At 37.6% G+C, this 23,430-nt stretch overlaps 2 protein-coding genes across 2 annotated transcripts in view; both read left to right on the top strand.

Moving 5' to 3' along the window:
* The first annotated feature begins 1,085 nt into the window (after positions 1-1,085).
* pgk1 (phosphoglycerate kinase 1) lies at positions 1,086-17,685 on the top strand. The gene is made up of 11 exons (XM_088648950.1): positions 1,086-1,253; positions 3,730-3,780; positions 5,713-5,868; positions 6,281-6,425; positions 9,191-9,294; positions 11,039-11,158; positions 13,081-13,195; positions 13,318-13,497; positions 14,528-14,705; positions 16,419-16,517; positions 17,038-17,685. The coding sequence occupies exons 1-11, from the start codon at positions 1,189-1,191 to the stop codon at positions 17,076-17,078; spliced, it is 1,254 nt and encodes a 417-aa protein (XP_088505076.1). The 5' UTR covers positions 1,086-1,188; the 3' UTR covers positions 17,079-17,685.
* A 1,119-nt stretch (positions 17,686-18,804) lies between these two features.
* amot (angiomotin) overlaps positions 18,805-23,430 on the top strand; it is a 45,367-nt gene continuing 40,741 nt past the window's right edge. The window contains exons 1-3 of the mRNA XM_088648945.1: positions 18,805-18,927; positions 19,756-19,886; positions 22,229-22,279. Coding sequence (XP_088505071.1) covers positions 19,799-19,886; positions 22,229-22,279 — 139 coding nt within the window. The 5' untranslated portion in view covers positions 18,805-18,927; positions 19,756-19,798. The remainder of the gene's footprint in view (positions 18,928-19,755; positions 19,887-22,228; positions 22,280-23,430) is intronic.

The raw sequence follows: 23,430 nt of genomic DNA on the forward strand, positions 1-23,430 counted from the left end.
TACTAGCTTCACCAATTTGAACAACGCTAGTATTAGGGTCGCCTCACATCTCCCAATCTCATTAGAGCTCATTTTATATTAATTAGTACTACTGGTAAAAATAAAAAGCAAAGCATCGAAATTGTATACAGTACATCAAGCAATGGTAATGTGACATCTTTTCATGCCTTTATGATAGTTTAATCCCGAAATGTATCTAATGCGCGTCAGGTTCTTTTCTTTTTAAACAATAATGCATTATATATTAAAGCTTGTGAATTTTACATGAGCATTTTCTCCAAATGGAGCATAGCTATGCAATGCTAAGATAATTCATACAATATTAAAATTAAGGCAAGGAATCGTAACAGAATCAGTACTAAAAAAATGGCAAATTATTAATTTTATTTTTTTGAAGTGCGCATATTTCTTTATATCCTAATCCTTACTTTTAGTACAGAACACAAACATACAGTATATACTACTACTTTTCATGATGTGTGTAAATTCGTTTATCTATTTAAACCCGAATTGTGTTCGTTATTCAGTGATCTCTGTCATATGGGTAAGAATTAATAAAGGTCATGCATTATATATTTGTCACCTATTTCATCTGCTGTAACGTTATGTTGTAACTCATACAGTTTTGACAGCTGTCCCTATAATCCTACTAGTTTCCCTATCACTTGTTACAAAACACGACATAATCTCAACAAACTCTTTCCATGCCTGATGAGGCCTACAGCTCCCAATAAGGAAACTGATCAGCACAGGTATTGTATTTAATTAAAAATCTGCTAAACAACTATCTACCCCTCCAGCCGTCACGTTTTCGGAACATGTTGAGTGCAGCATCACAAGATGCAGCATGCTTCATATTAAACGGTTAACAGTTTTTTCTCGCCACAAGCCTCCGTGCTGAACGTGAAATGACAAGTTTTGCGTCACAGGCTGCAGACGCAATTGTTCCTTCTTTCGTTTTAGGGGGACGGCTTAACATAATTGACACCTCCTGCGGCCACTAGCTGAGTGAAATCTCACTCTGCTGACGACTTTGCAGGCACTGCACAGACAGAGGGGCGTGGACAGACCAGCCCCCCAGGCTCTGCTTCTTTGCGGCTCTAAGGTCGAGCACATTCGGGAGCGACTCAGTACTCCAGAGTTGAAGCGTTTTTGTGAGAGCCAAAGCAAGTGTCTGACCTCATCAAAATGTCTCTTTCTACCAAACTCACCTTGGACAAAGTAGATGTGAAGGGGAAAAGGGTGATTATGAGGTGAGAAACTCTAAAGTTTATACATGGCGTCAATTTAATAGAAAATACCATTCATTGTGGGGGCTGGGTTATAAACGTGACTGCCAACATGAAACCGTTGTTAATTATTTTAATTCCACAACTGGTTTATGTATTCCGTCGCCTAAATGTTTTAATTACTGAATACCGTTAGCTCGCCTTCAGATACACGCTGGTCGATTTTTTTGACAATGAATTTGGATACCCAAGATGCAGGAAGTAATGGCTTTCTGAAGTTCAACTGATCACGTTTCTATTCAAATGTATGTTAGTATCTAGGTATTTAAAGGTAGCAGTTGTTGCATATTAAATCTTAATGACATTGTTATGTCGTTTGTGTTATGGATTACAGTGTACGTGAGCAATGCAGTCTGGTAGATTACAGTATTAACTACAAGTACAATTGATGCCCAAATCTTCTTCTGTTAACGGAGCTGAGTGATGTTCGCAGTGGAGTTACTCATAATGAATTTGGATTGGCTAACGATTCCTGAACACCACGAGCTTTAGCTATGCTTTACAGTCCTACTTCATTTAAGCTGTTATAGTCTTTCAGTGAACTAAACCGTCTTTAAGTATCAGACTAAGGACAAAAGCAACGTTATCAGATAGCTACAGCAGGTTTTACGTTTGAGTAATTTTTGTAATAGTGGTTTGCTTTCCAACATAACGTGGAATGCTTAATTTCCTCCGCAATCTATGTACTTGAGTCATCCTCACATTGCTTGAACTGAAATTTAAAAACTCACAACTACCGCTTTAAAAATTAGCTGTCATAAAAAAAGTTTCTAACCAGATACTCATGCTTTGTGGATTGTGTGGAATTCAGTGATTTAGAAATGTTCTTAATAAGATCAGAAAACGCTAGAAAAAGCAGGACTTGGAAAAAATAACCACCTGAACAAACCATAAATAAACAAGTTCTTGAACCTCTGTATCTAAAAATAAACACTGGTGCTGTGGGAGGCTTAGAAAAATGGTGAAGGACAGGGATGGCTGTAACAGACATTTTTGTTTGCCCTTTTCCTGAATTAGATGCTCAGCTGAGGCCTGTATGGATTGAACTAGTCATGGACTGCCTTACGCTATGACACTGTGAAGTCAGGCCTTGTCTGAATGATGGGAAATCACCCTGCACATGTGCAGCTCATTAATAATGTTGAATTTTAGCTTTCACCTTTTGTTTTCAGTCCCCCAACTCTTTTCATCTCCTTTTCTAACCTCATACTAGTCTTTCCTGTCTGTTCAATAGTTAACATAAGTATCGATTCAGATGTGGAGTGGTGCATGTTCAGACAACTGTCTGAATGCTGCTGCTTACAGTGCAGTTTTTTTCTGTCAGAGGGAATTCTGAATGGCTGCCAGGAGAGGGACATCTGTGGCATTATGTAAGAAGGGCAAGCGTGTGTATACAGTACGTGCTGCTGTGCGACGCTAGGTATCCTGACAGACTCTGAACTGCAGCCTGACATAGGCCTAGTTCCCTAAATTGGACCTTTTCTGGAATCTTCTCTGAGGCTAACCTATTTCCTAAGTAGGTCAGTTAATCAATAGCAATGTGCAAGCACACAAAAATAGGAGGACCCTCCCTTAGAGTGGATTCTGTTGGTTTGCTCCTGAACAGCTGAAGGAAAAACATGTTTTTATTTTCAATATGTAAGGGACTGTACTTATGTCATTCATGTTTTTCATGCCATTTTTGGCCAAGCATTTGCCCCCACTTGTCTGTCTTATCTTTTAATGTGTAGTATTTGTTGGCATCAAAGGCAACAGTTTGGATACTAGCTGGTCATTTTCTTTTAACATTTTGTTTCCACACTAGGCCATTCATCTCTAGACCTATGACCCTTATGTTTTGTATTTGACAGTTTTTTTTTAAGCGGAATCCACTCAAAAGCTGTATTTGTGTGCTGTATTTTTCATTTGGCTAAGATTTCTCTTACACGCCTAATGAAATGATTAGTTAGTGAATGTAAAGGAAATCAAAAGCCCTATAGTGAGGAGAAGCAATGAGCTTTTCCTGTTGTCTAATTTCCTTTTTCTTTTCACTGCCAGTGTCTTGGAGTGTGAGTAATGTAGCTTGTTATAATTACTGAAAACCGTTACTGTGACCCCTGAAGTACTTCTGAAACTTAACTGACATGAGTCGCTTTTGAAAGTATAGTTGTGAAGTAATCGAGTTCTACTGCTTAACACTCTCCCTCTTTACATAGGATTTATTCAGAAAATTAGAAATTAAAGTCGTCTGAAAATAATGTCAGGAATAGAGCTATTAACAAATCTTGATATTTCCACAGACAATTTTCAAATATAAGCAATGTGTGCTTTTGGACATTTTTCATTAGATTAATTAGCCCCATGGATTTGAGAGCTCCAATATATAAGTGTAACAAGTTAACTCACTCACTCATTGAAACAAATGTTACTTAAAGTTTTTCCTCTTTTTTTTTTTTTAAAGGGTTGACTTCAATGTGCCCATGAAGAACAATCAAATCACGAACAACCAAAGGTAAAACATTCTGAGAGCCTTGATATGTAAAATTAATTCTATTCTGAACACTTTTGTGTAGACCTCTTCCCTGTTGTAGATAAATCTTAGTGAAGATTTGTAATTGTAAGGATTTAGCTTTGCTGTTTAAACTTAAAATTTAAGACGTTAACATTATGAAACTATCTGGAGTATTGATTGTTTTTGTATAAAAAGTTAATTGAGAACAAAGTGGTTTTTTTTTTTTACAGCAAGGTAAAACCTGAGTGATGTACTTTGCCCAGGGTTACAGCAGTCATATCCTATTTGAGATTTAAACCCAATTTAAATTCTCTGATCTGGATTCCAGAGTCTAACCATTTTTAACATTGCTCCCTGCTGCTGTTTCAAGCCTGGGCTGTCAGGAAGCCTGAATGAAAATACCGTTCTAGTTGTAAAGGAAATACTGTATATTTGGTAATGCCTGCTTAGTCATCCAGGGGATAGAAGTCATCTTACAAAATGGCCACATAATTCAGTATTCAGTTATCTTATTTCCAACTTCATGTTTTGCTAGGAATTCAATATGTCATTTAGAGTTTGTAGTGAATGTGTTCTACTATAAATATCCAGAAATGGGTAAAGGTAATTGGATATTTTAAGCTGATGGCAGTGGTTATATAATGCCTGGTTACTGTTCTGTCTTGTAAATTATGCATCGAGGATCCGTGTAGGCCTACAATTTTACCATTTATTTTTCACTAGGGTGAGTGTATAAACACAGAAAATGTACTTCATTATCTTTGAACAATCAAATACAGTAGAGTGCTACCTGTTATAATGTGAGACCTGGGGTCACATTTTGTGTTGCACATTCTAAGAAGTATTGGTATTTTGGATCTTTTAATGATTTCATATGCCCGTAGATCAGATTAATATCCTGAAGCTCAACAAGGTCAGCGTAGTGTTATGCACTTAACAGCAGATGACACTACTGGGATTTGGCCATGTGTCCCACTTTATACTGTATCATGAAGGTTCCAGTTAAATTGTATTTGCAAAACTGCAAGTTGGGGAAAAAGGGAGCTTTGCTTTGATAAAACGTATTCTACATTGTAACAGATCACCTTTAAGTTACATTTAAGTGGTCTTGCTGGGTAGATATTTTAAATTTAGAATATATTTTAAATTCATTATGAATAATTCAAGTCATTGTTTAAATGTTTTTTTTTCTGATGGTATAGTTTCATAAAATGCATAAAGAGAGCAAGACTTTGTTTAAGGTTCTGTTGGTAGTTGTGTTTTTTTAAATTCCCCCTTCCTCAACATCTTATACCATTTATGTATATGTATACCATTTATTTGGAACACCTTTTGCTCCAAACATGCAAGTAAGCCAAAGAGCACAACTTCAGTTCTAAATACTTCTTAAAAATAATTGCTACTAAGAAAACGAATTTGAGTGAACTAAGACAGAGTGGCACATTGTTTGGCTGCTGTGTTGTCTGTTCACAGATAAATCTATAGTGTTTCATCTGTGGAGGCTTTTTCCAGTATAAAGAGAGGGACAGTGCAGCAATAGAAGGGAGGGAGATGGGATAGAGAAAGCAAAAGTACCAAAAGGTGAGGAACGTGGGAAGTTAATGTAAAGAAACAGTGAGATGAAAGCTGAGGGTAAGTGTAAGAGGCAGCAGTCTGTAAATTGAAGGTATTTAAAAAGATGCAGATCACTGAATGTGGAGGACCAGTAATGATTTTGGCCTCCTCTTGCTCAGGAGTCTTTGAATCCTTGTGAAGGGAAGAAGCAGAAAGATCAGTGTAATCATGCTACAAGGAATTTAAATGGTGGATTAATTGAATGAAAATATTGTGTTTTTTTAAATTCATTTTCTAATTAAGCTTTACTTGTTCCTTTGGAACTTGCACACTGACGCAGTCCTCCACCCAACCTATTTACCTGTCTCTGTTTCATAGGATTAAGGCTGCAGTCCCCTCTATCAAGCACTGCCTAGATAATGGAGCTAAGTCAGTGGTGCTCATGAGTCACTTGGGTCGCCCTGATGGGATTCCCATGCCTGACAAGTATTCCCTGGAACCTGTGGCTGCTGAACTGAAGACACTTCTAGGCGGGTAAGGCCATCATAGATGAGGACACACTGCGTAAAATATTTTGCCCTTGAGTCATTAATGACTATGGAGATTTACCAGCTTTTAAAGTTATTTACAGTTTACAATTGCCCTGCCGCACGACTGACCAAGTATTAAAAAATGTCCATCTGTATTTCAGTAAATAATGGTATCATAACATGTATCCTGTGTCTGGATAGACTGGCTGCAAGATAGGCAGGCAGGCTGTGTTATAAAAAGCACAGAACCACTTTTATCAACCACTACATGGAAAAAGCATATGTAGAAATGCTGGAGCTAGGAATTTTAATAAAAACATGTTCATAAGAAGACCGTTATCTTTACTGTAGTATCTCTTTACCCGTTTTTGGAAACCTGCTTCTGGATGGCTGTCATGTGTATGGTGTGTGTACAGGGAAGTGGTGTTCATGAAGGATTGTGTGGGGACAGAAGTGGAAAAGGTCTGTGCTGATCCCACTCCGGGGACCGTCATCCTGCTGGAGAACCTGCGCTTCCATGTGGAGGAGGAGGGCAAGGGCAAGGATGCAGCAGGAAACAAGGTGAGGTGTCTTTCACAGAATAAGCTGTGTCTAAGGGCATAAGGAGGAGGAAGAGCAGCATTCGCATATGTAATTCATCTGGTGAGCTTAAAGGTTTCAATATTTTCATTGAAAAATATAGAAATGTCTTTATTCTTGTATAATTCTGATGTTCCTGTTCAGGAGATATTGAAGTCTTTAATAAACCATTAAGATTCTATGGAAAATGATAGTAATATATGGCTTATAGAACATGCGTACATGTTTTGTAAACACTCAACCATAATTGTTGTTTTGGTTTCCAGAAAGAAGACTTGTCTACAAAGATTTGGAAGTAATTTGGAAGTAATTTGCAGACATTCTGCTTTTCCAGTTTTTAGCAGTATAGTCTTTTAACAATTTAATCCTTTCCTTGGAAAGATTTAGTTATAATAGTTTAATAATAAAGTTTTAGTAGTTTGAATCACCCACCTACAAATTCTTTGTTTAATTTAGATGTAACCACATTTGACAGATGTCGTTTTGTAAGGTAGAAGCCAGAAAATGGGTCTAAATGCTAGTCTCTGCCTGCTATTCTAGGCAGCATTGGTCTCTGCTCTTAACCACAGTACGAACCTTGTGACATTTGCACGAAGGTCACTGGGTCTGACGATCTGGATGGTGTTGCTTTTCTTGTCCTCTGAGCCCCAAGTGGAATGCAGCACTTGAGTACTGGAGATACAGTGAGGGCAGCTGCAGTCAAGTGTACAGTACCCTGACCTTTCTGAGTGTTTAAAGCAGGTCCATATGCATTTCAGGAAGGGTGCAGCAGTGCCATTCAAGTCCTTTCTCAGGGCTGCCTTTTAGATTGGCATATGACTCCTGATCATGACCTTTTCTTCCTAGTGAATGCACAGTGATCATCATGTACAGTCTGTTTCTCAAGAGCAAATGCAATCTCAATCTGAGGACCTATTTCCTGCTATACCTTTCTGGGGTATTCTTTCCCTAGTTTGTAAGTAGTCCTTGCAGTAAAATTACAAAGATCTGCAAAATTGGCAATTTATAAAAACTAAAAGGAAGATGTTGGGTAAGATCAGGAGTTGGCAACCTTTAAGAAGCTGTGTGCCAAAGTTTTTTTATTTCTGTTTTTGATTCTGTGTACCACTCATACTTTTTAACATCAGTAATACTATTTGCATTTTAGCAGCTTCACTAAAAAGATGCAGATCTTACTGTTTAGTGTGTTTCTTGTCCTTGTTAAGTTCCCAAATCTTAGTTGTCATTAAACTATCATTTGATACATTAAACAGCACACAAGCCACAGATACAGTTGATAATCAGCTCCAGGAGCAAAGAGCAGGTTATGATGGAGACCTTGTTATTTCTCTAGGTCGCCTCAAATGTGCACCACAAATCCCTCAACTTTGAAGTCTATAAGTCTGAGCATTGTAATTCAGTGAGCTGTATTTTGTCAAAATTGTCTGATTTGATTAGAAAAGGAAAGATCAAGCCAAAACCATATAAAACCATATAAATCCTGAAATCTACCGAAACAAATTTCAAATGCAAGTTCTTAAATGTACATTTCAATCTCGGCAGCACAAATGAAATAATGTTTCTTTGAGATGTTGAAAATAACGGACAGTCAAGAATGATGGTGACCCAAGAAAAAATGGCAGGTTTCACAATAACGTAACAGTTTAGTCTGCACCCTACAGACAGCTTGAGTTCAATTGCACTGTGATGTCCATTAGAAACATAAGCTGTGTGACACATTTATCATTCAGTTTGGGATAGTTTTGACCTTTTCCAACAAGATCTATCCTCAAAGCATGCCAAAACCTTCCCAGGCCGAGCTTATGAACACTCCTTTGAAGTGGACAGTGCTGCGTGTACCCACTGTCCACTTCCTCAAACTGAGCTTGACACTTTAATTGAGCAACAAGATTTACTGTCTTCACCACTGTAGTCATCACATTATTAAGCTCACAATTAGAAATCCTGACACAAAAATATCCTTGTCACACATCAAGAGCAACATTAAACATCACTGCCCTTTTCTATTGTCTGCCATTTCATGTATTTCTCTCTTGCCATCCTGGCAGACAAGTCTTTTAGTCTGGAGATGGTTGTATCTTTATTGGATAAATGTAATCCTAATAAAACATCCAAGCAAATGAGTAAACCCTCTTTATAAATTCCTGTCTGTAAAATAACTTTCCATGTTTTGCAATGCATGATAAGATTTTGTAACTTCCTTCTGAGGCTTGAATCTTACTGGCAAAAAAGTTGGTAAAGAGACAGCTTTGTTTTCTGTACTTTGCTGTGGCCGTTTGCCCTTAAAGTGTTTCCTGTGCTTTGTCTGAAAATGTTGTTTGACACTTAGTGTCAACAATTTGTTGGTCCAAAAGTGTTAAAAGTGAGCAATAGAAGTTTAATTTCATAGGTGGTGTCATTTTGTCCCTCGATTTAGGTGTGCTACTTAATGCGTGTGTTACATCATTTTTTTAAATATAGAGAGCTTTCCTGTGAATCTGCTGAAAGTAAACTTGTAAAAACACCAATTGAATCATTTTTCTTTCTGAGTCAGACTTTTCACTGGGTAAAGTCATTTAAGAGATTGAGAGTGCAGTCAGGCATAGACTACTTGACTGTTCTAAGCCTTTTCTTCAACTTTGAATGTGGGTTGATTGAGGAAAAAGGTGAGAAAGGAGTGTCATTATTCCTGCATGCTAGTAGTCTGTTCTGATGACAAGAGATAACTCTGCTGGAAGAATGATAATTTTTTTCTTTTCTCCTTGCAGACCAAGGCATCTCCAGAGCAGGTGGAGGTTTTCAGAGCATCCCTGTCTAAACTAGGTGATGTATACATCAACGATGCATTTGGAACTGCACACAGAGCTCACAGGTATGACTTTTAACAGCAACATAAAAACATAATAGGAAGAGACCACTTACGTGTGCTTATAAGTACTCATTTTAATTTTCTGTTTTGTAGCCCTTTTTTCAGTTCTTATTTCTTTTTTTGTGAGTAAATATAAAACGTGAGCACTTCTATTCATATGGGGAAAATATTTGGCTTCCAGTGTTAATTAGGGTTTCATGATGACAGTAGGTTCTATTAGTATGTTTGAAAGAAAAATCAGTTGAAAAGTACCAGTCATGGGGATTTGTTGATGTAAATATTGTTACAAATGGGGGAGGTGTATGAAAATTAAGAAAATCGGGAATCAGCCAAGCAGATAAATTAAAAGCTAAAATAAATTATGTGAACCCCTAACATAAATATTTCTGCCAAGAATATACCTGAGTAGTTTGTATAATTAGAGGCAGGTGAATTCTTTGTTCTCTGGCACAGCCTTGTGAAAAGAGTAATAATCCAGGCACGTGATTAAACTAATAAATATTTGTGACAGTGACACACACTACATACAACATAAATGTACAACACCTAAGTTACTGTATTTACAATTTTATAAACAAGGTGTTTCGGAGTCCTGTGTCTTAGTTCACCCAGAACAACCCAAGCTGCTACTCAAGTATGTGACTCTTAAATAATGCCTAAGAGGGCAAATAAGAGAAGCCACCTTCTACATTTAATGCAAAACTGCCTCTGGAAAGGTGAAAGCCACTAAATAAATGGGAGCCTATCTCCCTATTCTAAAAATGCACCCCAAGCAGGAAAGGCTTATTTAACTGGTTTGTTCTTTACTCAGGAAATTCAAGCTCCCTCTAGTAAGGTTAAACTACTTAGCTAAAGTTTGGTTGTTTGGATGACCCTGAAGTAGGGACTTTTGCCTAGCATAAGCTTTAAGTTCTCCTGTTCTCCTCTCTCTTGATCTGCCCTTCTTTTTCTTTTTTTCTCTTCTTCTGATCTTTTATATGGTGTATTTCTGGAATTTTGATTGAAAAAGAATTATTTACCCAGAACTTAATTACCTAAGGTAAACCAAGGTAAAGGTCAATATTACTTTGATCACAAACACTGAACCCCCTACATCTCGGTAAACATCCCCTCATCTTTGAAGCTGTAAATATTTACACTGCCAGGTGTTACACACTTTATCTAGATTCCTAAACACCTCCATTGTCACGTACCTCTCCCTGTAACCAAATAATTTCTTTTTGAACACTGGTATATACAGTGCACCAGTAAACATTTTTGTGTTCTATAAATTTCTGTGGCTTAAGGGAATGGTACTTCACTGTAGGCTGATGGAATTTTTTTGTCTTGAACAGCAAAGACTACAAAAGGACCTGACTCAAGCATTGGCATTGACAAAGTCAACCCAGCCTTCTTTAGAATGAATAGAGAAACACAACCCCAAAGGACTCAAGTAACAGCTACCCATGGGAAGGTTGTGGGCGTATAGAACAAACTACCCAGCCATGTGCTCAAGCTGATAACTTTTTCAAGAAACAGAGCTGGATAGAGATCCGTGGTTCAATTAACTACTTATGCTGATCTAAACAGAATAAATGGTCTCTTCTCATTTTTAACTGTTCTTAAATGAGAAAATAGTTAAAAGATAGGTGAAGGGAAACTCTATCAAGATTGACCTCTGTTGGGACTGTCATTAATAGGTAAGAATACTATTTAACATTATGGTAGTACTGTTCTTGTCACCTCATCTGTATTTTACTTCTCTCAGCTCCATGGTAGGTGTGCAGTTACCCCAGAGAGCTGCTGGATTCCTCATGAAGAAGGAACTGGACTACTTCGCCAAGGCACTTGAGAACCCAGAGAGACCTTTCCTTGCTATTCTGGGAGGGTATGTCCAAAGAATCAAAAGGAGACTTCAGGGTTTATCAGGGCCTTCCAGGCAACGTTTTCCAACTGAAAATGTTATAATGTGCCTAGTTAACTCTTGTGTGGTTGTGTACAAGATCTTGCATACCCTTTGCAAACTGCAAATATAACATTTGTGTCTACGTGCAACCAGATTCACAATGGTGATATAAAAAAAGATATAAAAAAACTGGAAATTCCTAAATGTTTTTTTAAAGAACAAAAGTTTGCCCTGCTAGTTGAGTAAACTCAACTATGATCCTAAAGGGTTAAAGTTCTCTGGGGACAACGGTTGCATTGATCCAATTAAATAAAATGTAATCATCTTTTTAATCCTTCTTCTTTGCTCTTAACCTGTTGACTTGGTGGACTTGAAACTTTTACTGATAGGCAACGGCTTGTCTATAGGTGTAAAGTGCCAAAGTACTGGAAAAAAAAATTGTAGACGGATTCTAATTAACTGCTTTGTGGTTGTCCATGTTTTTGTCCAAGTCCATGTTTTTTTATGGACTTCTGATCATTGCAATGTCATAAGAGAAAGCCTGGCACTTTGCAGTGTTACTTTACTCCTTTATAACTAAGACCATAAGTAGATCATGGGCATTTCTGTTTTGACATGAACTACAGAATTCCAATAGTCGTTAAGATAAGATCACTTTATTGGCCATATACAATTTCTTGCATTAGGAATTTCTTTTCGCATCCCCAAGCTTGCTCTCCATGAGACAGATGGGGAGAGAGAAGCTTGGGGTCAGAGCGCAGGGTCAGCCATTTATACTGTGCCCCTGGAGCAGCTTGGGTTAAGGGCCTTGCATAGGGGACTAAAGGAGTAGGATTCCTCTGCCGCCCGTGGGATTTGAACCAGCAACCTTCCAGCCACAGGCACAGATTCTTAGCCACAGTGCCACCACTCCGCCTGCAGTTATCATAGCAATCAATCTATGATCAGAGCTCATTATTTCAGTTTACTCTTGGATTCATTGATGCATCACATAGAACACTGCTTTCTGAGACACTCTAGAAATTTTGTATTTAAAAATGCTTTATTTACAATATAAAATTCTCTGACAAATTTTTTTACAGGGTTAAATGGCTATATCCTACCAATTTTTCTGTATTGTGTAATATTGAACTGTTTATCGTCTACCACAGTTCTGAAATGCTTAATGTAGCAGAAAGGCTTGCTGTCAGTGGATGGTATTTCAGGCTTAGCTGAGCTGAAAAGTTGAAACTGGTGGCTAATCAAAGGGAGGATATTCCTCATATTGTGTAACTGCCACATTCAATCAGTGATTTTGTGTCCAGCTTATCTAGAGTATCATTATTAATACAGAAACTAGGTAATATGTATAGGCATGGTAAAATTTTTCATTTAAGCCAGATAGTACTGGATGAAGTATGTTTAGTATTGAACAAAAGATAAACATCTCATAGAAGTTTGTATTGTATTCCAACGTGAAATTAACTATTAATTTAAACTGGTGATCTTAAGACGTTTCTATGTGTTTTCAGCTTTTGAAGACTTATTTTCTAAATTGTTTACCAGTTCTGGGTGGAGAGGTGGCTCTGTGGCTAAGGATCTGCGCCTGTGGCTTGAAGGTTGCCGGTTCAAATTCTGCAGCCAGCAGAGGAATCCTACTCCGTTGGGCCCCTGAGCAAGGCCCTTAACCACAACTGCTCCAGGGGCACCATATAAATGGCTGACCCTGTGCTCTAACCCCAAGCTTCTCTCCTTGTGTGTCTCATGGAGAGCAAGCTGGGATATGCAAAAAGACAAATTCCTAATGCAAGAAATTGTATATGGCTAATAAAGTGATCTTATCTTAGTATCCACATGACAGTTATTCTTCTTGTAAGAAAGCAGTCTGCTGGGTGGTTAAGTCCTTTTTATCTTTATCCTTTTAGGGCTAAAGTTAAGGATAAGATTCAGCTGATTAACAACATGCTGGATAAGGTCAATGAGATGATTATTGGGGGTGGCATGGCTTTCACATTCCTGAAAGTTCTCAACAACATGGAGGTAAGATTAAGCAAAGGCGACACTGTCAAACTGTGGGAAGAAACTGGAAGTTGTGGGTAAATTTCTCTGTAATGTGTATAATACCTAAATCCAAAATGACAATTATGTGAATTTTGTTTCAGATTGGTACCTCCCTCTATGATGACGAGGGAGCAAAGATCGTCAAGGACTTGATGGCCAAAGCGGAGAAGAATGGAGTGACCATCACTCTGCCTATTGACTTTGTCACTGCTGATAAGTTTGATGAGAAAGCTGCCACTGGGACAGCCACTGTAGAAGGTGGAATCTCTGCTGGTTGGATGGTTAGAAAGCTTCTTAGACAATTGCTGTTCTATGAATCACGCATCTCCTTTAGAACGTCCAGATTTATTTGAAGAACTTTTGTAAGGGAAATGCTGAAACTTTTTAGATGTTAAATTCTCCTGGATGAGTTTCAGATCCTGAAGTAAAGGCTATGAACATAGTGTTGCTTTGATTTTCTGTTCTGAAAATTGGCCATTTTTTCCCCCAAAACAAGTAGAATATTAGCTTGTTGCAAAACTTGGCATCCCAGTGCTTTAAAACAATTACAGCAGTCTTGTTAGTTTCTGTAGACTTCATATGCAGTGATATTCCAAATTAAGGTTTTGGAGTTCCTTGCAAAATGCCGTTGGATAGCTTTGTCACTGCTACAGAATCGGGTGCAATTGAAACATCTTCACATTTAAGATATATAAATGAAGGTTAACGGTAAACTGAGGATCTGTAAAACATTAAAGCATATTTACAAACACTATGGTTTTATTTGCTTGGAGGGGGCCCTTACACAGGGTAACATTAATTTTTAGTATTGTAACCACAAGAAACAGACATGCAGGTACAGATTGTTTATACTTAACCCAATCTCATCACTATTATCTATGAATGCTTTATAGAACTTATGTAAAGCTTCAGCAGCATGTTGTAAATTTCTGATTAATGTTGTATGTATTGAACTTTAAGAACATCTTACCTGGATTGAATCTTTTTTCCCCACAAATAAGCTGTTTTATGTCCCCTGAAATCACTTTTTCCTAAACACTTAGCTACTAGATTTATTATGGAAACCTAGGTTCTCAAATGAGTGTTTTTTTTTTCAAATTAAGTTTGAAGGTTACTTAAATCGCCTGCTTTATTGTAAAGTGTTCCAAGTCTTTAGAAAAACATGTTTTAACCAAGAGAAAACAGTAGCTCTCTGCAAGTTGGAGATCTCATTATATAACTTTTTTCTACTTTTATGTCTGATGTATTAAGGGCTTCTACCCCTCAAGTGCAGTTTTCCAAGCTCTTATCCATTTTATCTTTGTACTTCAGGGCCTGGACTGTGGCCCAGAGAGCTCAAAGAAGTTTGCAGAAGCCGTGGGGAGAGCCAAGCAGATCGTGTGGAACGGACCTGTAGGAGTGTTCGAGTGGGACAAATTTGCCAGTGGAACCAAGAACCTCATGGATAAAGTGGTAGAGGCCACTCAGAAGGGCTGCATCACCATTATTGGTAAGTAAAGGTCATCTTCAGCCTTTCTTTCCCAGATATATTTTCCATATTGTTTTCTAAAGAAAACTGTTTTCAAAACTGTTGTGGCTTCTCACAATTCACATAAAACCTGGAAAAACACATTTCATTTCCTGGCTAGTAAGTGATGAACAATGTTAACAAATTGTTTATTAACTGAATACAGTAACCCCCCTCCAATGCAGTTTCTCTATAAAGCACAAAATAAATGTAACCAAAAAGTGTTGTATGAAGTATATGTTATAACATGGGTTAATCCTTGAAATATATTCCACTGGGCTGTATGCCTGTGTCAAAATCCTGCATTTTTCTCACATCTATGCTCTCCTGTGGTATTCCTGGGCATCTTTGTGCTGCTGCCAGCTTCCTGGTCCATACTGTTTCTCCTATGCTTTACAGTGTTTCGCTGTGCACTTTCCTTTGTTTCAATTTGTAGTATATTGTTCCTGCGTTGTGTCCGCAAGTTATCAGCCTGTGGTGATGCTGAAAGCATAAAAGTAGGAAAGTGCTAATCTTGGCTGAGAAAATAAAGATTCTAGATTGGCTACAAGCTTGCACATCGGCACCTTCACTTGGTCGTGAGTTGGGGTTAATGAATCTACCATGTTAGAAGAGGTTTGAGGAGGTTTTACAGGTCCAGGCTGTATAGATTCAAGAAAAAACTAAATGCAAAATGTAGAAGTTCGAGCATTCTGTTATTTGAAAGTATTTACATCTTATCAGGAAGTTTCCAGTATCAATTGTTTGCTTATTTATTTGCAAACAAGATATATATGAAATTGGCAAATGTTTGGAATTTAAGTGAATCTAAGTGGGTATGGATTCCTCATGTGGTGAAAAATAGCTCTTTAATTATCTGAAGATATTGGAATAATCAACATAAATACCTAAATATAGACTGTTGAGGGTTATGTGGTTCAATTTACCACCCCCTAACATTCCTGACTTCAAAAGGAGATTTAGCGTTTGAAACAGGATTTGGACATTTGGCACTACCAGAGACAACTGGAAACGTCCATTTTGCCTCAAATGTGAATCTAATTAAAATGAACAAGTAATAGGTTTATTCCATGCTGAAAAAAAGAAGAAAGAGAACACAACGTTTTGGCCGTGGAGCCTTCTTCAGGTGTGACACCTGAAGAAGGCTCCACAGCCAAAACGTTGTGTTCTCTTTCTTTTTTTTTTCAGCATGGAATAAACCTATTACTTGTTCCTTTGCAGCCTACGCATGCTGACGCAGCTACCCACCTGATCTAATTAAAATGTTTTGTAATTGCAAACCAATTCAACCACTAGATGGGGCTAAGGGGTACCTATAGCTTCGAATTTAACCTCCATAGGAAATATTGCTAAATACTGAATAGTTCATCTAGTATTTTGGCAGGTATGTGACCAGTTAATTCACATCTAAAATCTGACCTCTTTGTGTTTAAATGGATGTCTCAGAGGCGTGATGTCGAAAAGACTCCTAAAAGGTGTTTTTTCCATCTTTTAGACTTGATTTTAGTGATCAATGGTATTTTATGAATTTACAGAACTAAAAACATTAAAACTGTCCACAGGAGTGGTGGCACATTGACCTAAAATGTTTTAAAGCTGCCTGAATTGTGCTGGGATTTGATGGACCTTTTGTGAATTGTCATGCTGGTGTGGGGGCTATAATGGACAGCTCACGTTGCTGTGTTCCTATCCAAGGTGGGGGTGATACGGCCACCTGCTGCGCAAAGTGGGACACCGAGGACAAGGTCAGCCACGTCAGCACTGGGGGCGGAGCCAGCTTAGAGCTGCTAGAAGGTATGAAAACCTGAGGCGCTGAGAACTCAGGGAGCTGAATTCTGAGCAAAAGTCCAATGACTGCATAACATTAGATAGTATAGGCTCCTCCAGTATCCAGTTCACAATGATCACTATTCCACTTTCACCTGGAGGAAACCCATGCAGACACAGGGAGAACATAAAAACTTCATACAGATAGCACCCCAGGAATTGAACCCAGGGGGGAAGTGGCAGTGATGACCACTGCGCCACCATGCTACCTTATGATTTTATTTTTAGCAAAAACAAGTTTCTTTATACTTTTGACATTGGACCAATAAAACAGGAATATCATATTTTATAAAGGGACATCTTGTACAGCTTGCAGAATATTTCCAAAAGTACTTTGTCATTGTCTTGAAAAAAGTCCTTATTTCACAGAAGTACATTATTTCTTCGCTTTATTTTTTCCACAAGAGATGTGTCTTTGAGGGATAAGATAACTGATGTTCTGTACAATAATTTTAAATTGTTTTTCTCTTTTTTTTAATTATAATAGGTAAAGTCCTGCCTGGTGTGGATGCTCTGAGCAATGTCTAAAGGCCCAGGGGAGAGGGAAGATCCTAGCCATGAGTTTCAGTGCACAGCCCTAGGGAACCTCTTACCATGAAACGCTTATCTCGTACTGCAGTAGCACAAATGATGAATTCCTCCCTCTGTACTGCGCAAGGGTTACAGAAAAGCTTTTAACTTAACTTGAAAGACACCTGAAAATGTGCTAAGACCCACTCTAGAGCACTTAACTGAGGAGGGGGAGCTTTGCTGTTCACTCTCAAGCTGCTTTTTAAAAATAAAAAGTCTGAAAGCAACGCAGAACCCCTCTTTGCACTTTGCCTCATTTCTCAAAAGGGAGATGTTCACCTGAGGCAGCTGCTGGTTTGGAATTGGTCATTTGTGATCATGTTTATGTGTATATGTGTGCCTCACTTGTTAGCGTCTTGGAGAAGAGAAAAAATCCAAACGTTTGTGTGTTGTAACTCTAGAATTTATATTTTGTATCTTTTTGCCTCTATCAACGGTTCAGTCTGTACTAAATGCCACCCCATGAGCATCTGTCTTGTTCTTTGGCCACAGCTTGTAGTTCTTTGGTTGATAAGATGTCTGGACAAAGTATGCAGATGAAATAAAAAGGATCAGTGTAAAACGTTACTTGTTTTCTTTCATCATTGTTGGTGGAGATAATCCTAGAATTCACTATTTCTCCTTGCCTGCTTCCAAATGTGATTGATTGGGATTATGTTGTTTTTAATGAAAACTTTAACCTAAAAAAATAAAAAGACCAGAAAACTAGGAATTGGATCCACCAGTAAGTAAAGATGCCTGCTGAGAAGCTCCAACCCTATAGTACAGAAGCCACCATTTCTAGTCTAGATGGTGGAAGCCATGATTCTACAGCCAATAGCACACAATTGGCCATGTGCAGCAAATTCTGTGGTTTTGTTGAGTTGGCCTGGGTAATGCATCACTTGCTTGGGACCTGCACATTTCTGTTTGTGAACCACACAATTCCTTAAATGTTTATCTGAAGCATTCTGTAAGGTACTGCGAGACTTTGTAATGACTCAAATGAAAGTTTAGGAAAGAATGTAGTGTCCTAGGTCTACTGTTCGGCGGCAGTGGTGACCCATGTTTACAAATGAAAAATTGCTGACATTCTCATGACAGTGTTGCATGAAAAATTAGCACCTTAAAAATTGTGTTCTGTTGAAGCATGTTTGAAAGAAATGGTTAGAAGACCAAACGGGTTTGATTTTTTTTTCTTCCAGTTAATCTATGTTCTGTAATCTTATTTTTCTTTGAAAAGAACGCACTGGTATTGAAGAACACAAACTAATACGTTTCATGGATACTCCACTTTAAATATTAAACTGTGTAAACTGATTGCTGTAACTAGTCACTATGCGAAAAAATACTATCGTTCAGGAGTTTTGGAAGGGACAGATAAACGTGGACATCGTTGGCTGGTACATCACATGACAATGGGTATATCTTGGAACTTAGCTTCTTCGTCTGGGTCATGCATACCTTATTTTATCAAGAGTGTGTATTGAATTAGCTATGTAATTAAAATGTATCAAGTTATGTCTTGAACAATGATGATTTATGGGATTTCTTGATTTCTTGGAATAACAATCCGAATGAAATAATTTATCCAAACTTGATGATATACTTCAAAGTGTTTAAAAATAATGTGACCTGCGTTCAGATAGTATGATCAGGAAAGCTCTGTAAACAACACATTGACTACAATACCAACAATGCTCCTGACCAGCTTTGCTCTGACTCCGCCCTTTTACCTGCCCAGGTGAACGTTTCAGTGGGAAATTACATTGTCTTTTTAGAGCTGTAAAGCTAAATCCGGACATGATCGAGATGAACTAGAAGCGAGGTGAGTTTATGCAAATTATTCCATGTTCGTCGTTTGTGTCGTCTAATATACAAAAGAGTATTAACTGGACGGATTTGCTTCTTGAAAAGCAAGCGTACCTGGGTCACGGCCCGGCTCTTCGGACTCACGGACGTTGCAATCTGCAATGGAGTTTGCCGGGTACGCCTGGCAGTTCTGTACGTGGCTTATGTACAAAGCCAACAAAATGGTCTTAGGTGTTTTCCTGTTTTAAACGCCCTATTTTAAAATACAGCCTTCTTTCAAAAAGCAGCATCGGGGTTTAAACACAAGAATGAATGTGATTCTTATACGTCTACTTCAATATAAAGGATTTTCTGTAAAGGCAAATGTATTACAAAACCTATGTACGCCGTGTATATCATATTGTACTTTTCCCGTGAAATTTACAAGTGCTTTTTTATTTTGCAACATATTTTTGGAACTTACACAAAATGCTTTCTTTGTACCACTTCCTGGATAAAGTAAATGTGGCTTCTTTTTTATATATTTGGATCTCTCCAACATATGGGGCATTCCAAATTTGAAATATTTTACTGGTAATGGGTAATATTCAGTCTATTAACAATTTACAACTGTTTAGGAATGCATCAACATATAGAATCGCCCGTTTCTAAACCAATTCAATGGTTAACTTGGATAAAAAGCCAAGTCAAGACAATAACCTTTTAATTTAAATGAATGATTAGTATACAGTAGTATAGTTGGATCGACCATTCAAAAGCTCATGGTTATGTTGTAAACACTTGATGGAAAGAGTCAGTGAAAAAAGATGATGATGATGATTATTATTTTATTATTATTCCTCAGGCCACAGAAGGGGATAGGACTGGAGACAATCAAAGAAAACACAATGAGTGTTGTGGAAGAATGGAGTCCAGAGAATGTGGCTAACTGGATCAATCATATTGGATTCCCTGAACATGCTCTGAGCTTTTTAGGTATGATGTGCACTTTTGCCCCTGGATTACCAGAGTCCAAAATGGATTGCTTCTCATCTACATTGTCAAGGAGTGTTCAACAGTTTTTCAATTAGTGTTTAATTATTTTATTAAAATATAAGAAAGATATATTAGTGTTTTAATAACATGAACTTAAATTATTTCACTTAAAAACCATCAAGAAATTTTATCATCTCCATAATTATGTATAAATTTAAAGTAGACCCCATTTATTTGAATGTCCATACATTTTCTGTACATCCATGTTTCAACTACTTATTAGAATGTGTTCTTTTTTATTACGATTTTGCCCAATCCAATTACAAATATATTTTGTCTAACTTAAGGAAGCGGTAGTTACAGTTGTATGCAGCTCGTAATTTATTAAAGGTGAGAAATCAAACTAGACTTCAGATTTCATCTGTAATGTCAACAGATACAGGGCCGAGAAAAACATAGTGAATCGGTGTATCGAATCTCAGAGAAAAATGGTATTTTCATAGTCTTACCCTGATGGCCCTCTTAAATAAAAAACACTCTTTCCGCAAGTATCCAATAATGATTATAGTAACCAATTTCTTGTCTCTTAAAACAAAATGATGTTTGAATTGAAAAATGAGTACAATTTGATATTGGGGAAAAGTTAGTGAACCCCTAGTTTAATTAGCTCAATTAAGGTAATAATTAGAATCAGGTGTTAAAATAATTAGGTAGACCTTGGGGGCTGAATTTGTAAGGCCCCAACCTATATAAAGATCAGAAATGGTGTGAGTTTGGCCTTCACCATGCATGTGTTTGAAATAAGTCATGCCACATGTCTAAGAATATCTCAGAGAACCTCAGAAAAATAGCCATCGATGTTCTTCTGACCGGAAAGGCTAACAAAACCAATTCTAAGTATTTGGGGCTCCACCAATTCACTCTCAGACAGTATACAAATGAAGAAAGTTAAAAACCACAGTCACTCTACCCAGGAGATGTTGTGCTACCAGTGTCTCTCCAAGAATAAACTGGAGAATCATCGAGGAAGAACCCTAGCATAACATCCAAAGAACTGCATGCCACTCTTGCCTTCACTAATGTGACTGTTCATAACTATCAGACAACTTTGGTTTGAATGGTATTCATGGAAGGATAGCAAGGAGAAAAATGTTCTCCAAAAGTAACATTGCTGCCTTTTTAAAGTTTGCCAAAGAGCACATAGATTATCCACAAAGCTTCTGGATCAATGTTCTCTTGACAGGCACGGTAGATAGAACTCTTTGGCCTCAATTAGGAACATTATGTTTGGCTAAAATCAAACACTGCTTTTAAAAACAGAACCTCATCCCACCCTTCAACCATGTTGGTGGGAGCTTGATGGTTTTGGGTTGCTTTGCTGCCTCAGGATCTGGATGACCAACACAACCATGAATTCTGCATTGTATCAGAAGAGTCTAGAACAGAATGTCAGGCCATCAATCTGTGATCTGAAGTTGAGCCAAACGTAGGTCTTGCAGCAAGACGGTGATCCACAATTCCTCACTACTAATGTGACAGACTGATCAGCTGTTACAGGAAATGTTGAGCTCCTGTCATTGCTGCTCAAGGCTGTGCCACTAGTTCACTGAATATAAAGGTTCACATTCTTTGTCACACATGGCTATTGAATGTTGCATTGTTTGAAGATAAATGTTAATAGGGTATCGTGTTTTGTGTCATTCGTTTCATCAGATTATGTTCATGATTAGGACTTACAGTAGATCAAGGTGTAGTAACATCTAAGGTTTCAATATGTGAAAGAATCTGAAGGGATTCTTGGCACTGGAGCGTAGATGATGAATACCTATTATTGAGTTAATGTTAGCCAGATATTTTTTAATTTCATATTTTAGCGTTCCTTGTCACACAGCTCAACGTCCCAAACAAAGGTCTGAGACCTAAGGGACATTCATAAACAACCCAGAATTACATGTTTGGAAGCATGTCACCTCGGATAAAAAGTGTAGCAAATAATATCTTACACCATAGGCTGTCTACACTGTCATAATTCACATTCTGTGGATTTTCAGGTCTAAGTGAAAGTCTGAAAAGGCACACTACAGCCAGAAGAATCTGGGAACTCATTCTTGAGGCATCTGTAACGGCAACCCCGTTTTCTCATTCCCAGTCAATGTGATCAAGAGTTTCATGCCGGGTTTTTGTCACTAGAGGGCACTCTTAAACGATATTTTCACTCATCCTTTTATAGCATTGAATTGTACTTAAGTCTAATTATTGAAATTTATCACTCAGATTTTATCCTGTCATTTTTGTTGCTGGCTATACTGATGTTTGTTTTTAATATTTTGTTTCTTTTTTAGAAAATGCAGTCTCTGGGTTGGAACTTTTAGACATCAGTGACTCCATTTTAGGTGAGATAAAGTGTTCTATGATCCCCCCTAGGTTTCCTTCTCTCTGTCTGAGATGCCTTATGCTTTTAGAAGTGACTCTTTTAATAATGGGAAAAATAAAGCCACTTTTGATATCTGTCATTCTCTATCAAAATTACAAGACCTCAGATTTAGATGCAGCTACATTTTAGAAATCTAAGTAGTAATCACATCCATAGAGTGTGTTTTTAAATATAAGAGGAAATATAGTGTGGAGTATTGGTTTTGAAACTTGATTTGAATTGATTAGATTTGAAACTTGGAAGGTTGTGGGTTGGGATACTGTTTTACCCTTGAGCAAGAGACTTACATTTCTCCAATAAAATGCTCTTGCAGTATAAATGAGTGTAAATGTAATTAATTATGTTAATAATACCTGGTATAATACCTGATGGAGTGCTATTTTGGCAAGAAAAATATGACCATGGTGCTGGCACTACCTATTCTTTTCCATATCACACATCTTGTTCTTATAAAAGTGAAGACATACTGTATCACTGAGTCAGATATTAACCTGTCCTTAGTCTAAGTACTTGGATATGGTATCTCCAGACACACTGAGGAATGCTTCATAGTCATTCATGGATGTCTTGAAACTAAACATAGTACTCTCCAAAAAGAAATATGACATGGCTGCCTACCTGTTGATGCAAGCAAGTGATTTACAACCCTTATAAAGAGGTTTGGTGGGCAGCAATTTGACTTTGTAAATAAATATTAAAATAAGTAATTAAAGACCACTCATCCACCAAAGATATTTTTCACAAGTTAAATGAAAACTCTGACATAATTAAAGTGGAACAAAAATCAATGAAGGACAATTAAAATTGTTTGTTTCATTGCTAGAGTGGTTTTAAAAAAAATTGGAATTGCATCTCAAGCACTGAAGATGTGTCAGTGAAGAACACTGTTAAAAGTATCCCACAAAAGCAGTGTTTGGAAAAGCAACAGAGCAGTATTATGTCATCTAAATAAAACCTAATGCAAAGACCAAGTAATTACCTCAGTAATTAAGGAATGTGGATGTGTATAGATGTACAAGTTCCCATACAATTGGGTTGGGCACATTTTAATCTCTACTCTGACTCATTACATTTTGCAGTCCTTTTCTATAGCAAGGCTGATGCACCAAC

Source organism: Lepisosteus platostomus, chromosome 10 (genome assembly GCF_059453375.1).
Source record: "Lepisosteus platostomus isolate fLepPlt1 chromosome 10, fLepPlt1.hap1, whole genome shotgun sequence".
Classification (NCBI taxonomy): domain Eukaryota; kingdom Metazoa; phylum Chordata; class Actinopteri; order Semionotiformes; family Lepisosteidae; genus Lepisosteus; species Lepisosteus platostomus.

What these genes read in the sequence shown, in the direction of transcription:
- pgk1 (XM_088648950.1), top strand. Translation starts at nt 1,189, where the DNA reads ATGTCTCTTTCTACCAAACTCACCTTGGACAAAGTAGATGTGAAGGGG. An exon ending in AGGATGCAGCAGGAAACAAG is followed by an intron (nt 6,426 to 9,190) that starts GTGAGGTGTCTT and finishes TTCTCCTTGCAG; the next exon opens with ACCAAGGCATCTCCAGAGCA. An exon ending in GAATCTCTGCTGGTTGGATG is followed by an intron (nt 13,498 to 14,527) that starts GTTAGAAAGCTT and finishes TTTGTACTTCAG; the next exon opens with GGCCTGGACTGTGGCCCAGA.